This window comes from Salvelinus namaycush, chromosome 34 (assembly GCF_016432855.1).
Source record: "Salvelinus namaycush isolate Seneca chromosome 34, SaNama_1.0, whole genome shotgun sequence".
Classification (NCBI taxonomy): Eukaryota; Metazoa; Chordata; class Actinopteri; order Salmoniformes; family Salmonidae; genus Salvelinus; species Salvelinus namaycush.
In genome coordinates, this window is record NC_052340.1 from 4,555,074 (window position 1) to 4,558,962 (window position 3,889).

A 3,889-nucleotide genomic window follows, 5' to 3' on the forward strand; every position below is an offset into this window, starting at 1 on the left:
CTTGGAATGGGTTTTTCGGGCTAGTGCCTTGTTTGGATGGATTAACTACCTTAATTAAAGGTAGTTAATCCAGGTAGGTTAGGTTTGACATTGTTCATATATTTTATTTAATCAACAGGTTCAATTTCCTCATTTAAAATATATTATTTAGCGTATCTCGATTGGTTTGTAAGCATGTCCTTATATACTGTGCTTTGCCTTAATTTTTTGTGGCCCTCAATCTAAATAATTACTTAATGGTGACCCCTGGTGGGTGAACAGTGCAACTAAAGATCCTCTACAGCAGGGCTGCCCAACCCTCTTCCTGGAGATCTACTGTCCTGTAAGTTTTCGGTCCAACCCTTATTTAGCGTATCTGATTCATCTAGTTAAGATCTTGTTGAGCAGCTAATTCATAGAATCAGGTGTGTTAGATTAGGGTTGGACTGAAAACCCACAGGACCGTAGATCTCCAGGAAGAGGGTTGGACAGCCCTGCTCTACAGGCATCTCACAATTGAGTGTTTGACATTACAATGCATGACAATGAGTTGTTATGATAGCACTTGTAAACAGATTGGCACTCATGCCACATGGCAGTTCAAAACATGTGTTACACATACATTACACAATAGCTTGAGAAAAAGGGAAGAGGAAATGCATTTCTCCAGATAAGGAGTGGCTACTGGTTCAACATAAAAAGTCATGTATGAAATGAGTACTGGACACTTCCAACTGAACCTGAATACATGATGGGTTTAATCATGGCATCTTTTCTCTCCGCAGCTCTCCTGTTGCTGGTTCCTGGGATCCTGACTGAAAGTAATGTAGAATGTATTTATTTACTTTACCTCTTTGTAATGTCATCTCTATCACCTATACACTACAGTATAGTTGAAATTGTAAATTACAATTTAAACAGAGTCTTCCATTGAGTTGGTGGTGGTCAACAGCATCTCAAACACACCCAATCAGACCTACAGTACTGATGTCGCATTCAGAGGAGTCCTTATCGGTGCCATGAGAAGGCTGCAGGGGACCAATGCAGGATTCAAGTTAGTAGATTATTAAGTTAAATTGTCTCATTGTTATATTCTCGGCTGTTGGTGTGTCAGTGAATTTATGTTATGTAGTCAGGTGTCATTGGTGAGCACTGTTGTTTTTGCAGTTTCACCTACACAGAGGACCGCAACTATGGTCCCTTCCTGGTGAGTGTGAATGGTGTAGCCGGGAACAATACTGAAAACACTTTCTGGGAGCTCCTTGTTCAGACTGGGGGGAATGGGACCACAATCAGACCTGATGTGGGTGAGTATGGATGGAAAGCCTCTTCTCTCTCTCTCTCATTTTTTTGTGGTTTATTTGCTGAGGGGCAAATCACCCGATGTAAATTAGGGAAAAAGCATGCATGTTATTTACAATGACATTCATAAAATGTAACAACACTTCTGTCACACAAATGTTGCACATACTGTACAGTTTAACTACTCACACACTGACCTATTTGGACATTATTTATGCAGGTATTGGCTGTTACATCCCTGAACCAAATGACCGCATCATCCTAAGATTTACTGTGTTCAACTCGAGCTCGCACTCCGTGAGTGGCAACAGTTCGAATCCTGGGAACCTGACAGCAGGAAGTAATGTAGCATTTTTTTTTACTTCTAGAACATGTTCACCTCTTTGCAATGTCATCAGCACAGTATTGACATTGCAGGCAACATTGTTTTTCAACAGACACTTCCAGACTAGATTCCATTGAGCTGGTGGTAGTCAACAACATCTCAAACACAACCAACAAGACCTACAGTACTGACATTGCATTCAGAGGGGTCCTTATCGGTGCCATGAGGAGACTGCAGATCAATTCAGGATTCAAGTTAGTAGATTATTAGCTTCCATTGTGTCATTGTCAGATGCTGTAGATTGTTAGATGTGCATTCAAATCATTACAGTTTGAGCAATTGTGTAGAACCTTTCAGTGGCCATGAACAGACAATGTTATGTAGTGCAAGGTGTCATTCATTGCATGGCATGGAGTGATACTGCATTTTCCACCTTGTTCACTGTCAAACATCATTGTGGTATTCTGGCATTTCACAATGACTCAAATTCAAATAAATTCATTATTCTGTTTTTGCAGTTTCACCTATACAGAGGACCCCAACTATGGCCCCTTCCTGGTGAGTGTGAATGGTGTGGCTGGGAACCTTACTGAGAAAACCTTCTGGGAGCTCCTGGTTCAGACTGGGGGGAATGGGACCACAATCAGACCTGATGTGGGTGAGTAGTGATGGAATGTCTTTTGGTCGGTCAATATGATCTGTCGGACAGTCTCTCTATCTCCATCTTTCTCTCTCTGCAAACCTAGAGAAATACAGTAAGGGAAAAAAGCATGCAGGAGTTATTTTCAATCATTTACATTCAGAAAATATAACAACTGTCACCAAAATGTTGCACATACTGTATAGTTACTCACACATTGTCCTATTTGGATATTTTTTCTGCAGGTATTGGCTGCTACATCCCAAAACAAAATGACCGCATCATCCTGAATTTTACAATGTTCACCACAAACTCCGCAAGTGGCAGTGGTACGAATCCTGGTGTGTTGTTGTTTTTGGTGTGTTTGTTTTTTGTTTTCTAATCTAAGCTTAACCCTTGCCTCAGTGACTACCATACATAACCCTAAAACACTAACTAACCCCATACCTTCGTCACTACCTGTCACGTTCCTGACCTTATTTCCTTTGTTTAGTCTTTGTTTAGTTGGTCAGGACGTGAGCTGGGTGGGCATTCTATGTTTTGTGTTTCTATGTTGGGTTTGTTGTTTGGCCTAACATGGTTCTCAATCAGAGGCAGGTGTTTGTCATTGTCTCTGATTGGGAACCATATTAAGGTAGCTTGTTTTCACTGTTTGTTTGTGGGTGGTTGTTCCTGTTCATCTGTTCTGTGTTCCCATGTTCAGGACTGTAGCGATTTCTTCTGTCAGTTTGTTGCTTTTGTTCGTCGTTTAAGTATTTCCCATTAAATATGGATTATCATCACGCTGCATTTTGGTCCTCCTCTCTTTTACCCGAAGACAGCCGTTACACTACCATACCACACCTTAAGTCACTAATTAACCCCATACCGAACCCTAAGTCACTTACTAACTCATTAGCAGGGAAGTTCACTTGCTTAATACATCTAAATCGGCAGATAAATATGTGGGTTTTTGTTATTTTCTGTGATAGTGATTTTCAACCAGTGTAAAAGTTATTCTGTGATCATGTTGGAACAGACAGTAGCTCCTGATCAATACTGTTTTGTGATTTGAAAATGTGCCACAGTTTGTTTTACAATTTGTCATTCAATTAAAAAAACATGCTCATGAAATAATTCTCTCATTGTTTGAATTACATTTAATTTCATGAAGCTTTACCCTGACATCATAGCAAATACACTGCAAAGGCATGTGTTCCTTGTAGTGTTGGAAAAAGCATGCAATTGTCAAACTTGAGTAAAAGTAAAGATACCTTAAAAGAAAATGACTCAAGTAAAAGTGAGTCACAGAGTAAAATACTACTTGAGTAAAAGTCTAAAAGTATTTGGTTTTAAATATACTTAAGTATTAAAAGTGAAAGTAAAAGTATCAATTATTTGAAATTCCTTATATTAAGCAAACCAGATGGCACCATGTTCTTGTATTTTTATTTACGGATAGCCAGGGGCACACTCCAAAACTCAGACATCATTTACAAACGAAGCATCTGTGTTTAGTGAGTCTGTCAGATCAGAGGAACTAGGGATGTTCTCTTGATAAGTGTATGAATTGGACCATTTTCCTGTCCTGCTAAGCATTCAAAATGTAAAGAGTACTTTTGTGTGTCAGGAATGTATGGCATACAAAGTACATTATTTTCTTT

The 3,889-nt window shown here is 39.4% G+C and overlaps 1 protein-coding gene across 1 annotated transcript; it reads left to right on the top strand.

The window, feature by feature from the left end:
- The first annotated feature begins 699 nt into the window (after nucleotides 1-699).
- Nucleotides 700-2,798, top strand: LOC120028977. The gene is made up of 7 exons (XM_038974262.1): nucleotides 700-800; nucleotides 901-1,033; nucleotides 1,147-1,286; nucleotides 1,502-1,621; nucleotides 1,719-1,860; nucleotides 2,125-2,264; nucleotides 2,492-2,798. Exons 1-7 carry the CDS (start codon nucleotides 728-730, stop codon nucleotides 2,626-2,628), a joined length of 885 nt encoding a protein of 294 aa, XP_038830190.1. The 5' UTR covers nucleotides 700-727; the 3' UTR covers nucleotides 2,629-2,798.
- The last annotated feature ends 1,091 nt before the right edge of the window (nucleotides 2,799-3,889 follow it).

Bases quoted from the DNA above. Each gene is read 5' to 3' on its own strand.
- LOC120028977 (XM_038974262.1), top strand. From the start codon at position 728: ATGATGGGTTTAATCATGGCATCTTTTCTCTCCGCAGCTCTCCTGTTG. The intron at 1,622-1,718 runs GTAATGTAGCAT...GTTTTTCAACAG, and splicing joins TGGGAACCTGACAGCAGGAA to ACACTTCCAGACTAGATTCC. The intron at 1,861-2,124 runs GTTAGTAGATTA...CTGTTTTTGCAG, and splicing joins CAGATCAATTCAGGATTCAA to TTTCACCTATACAGAGGACC.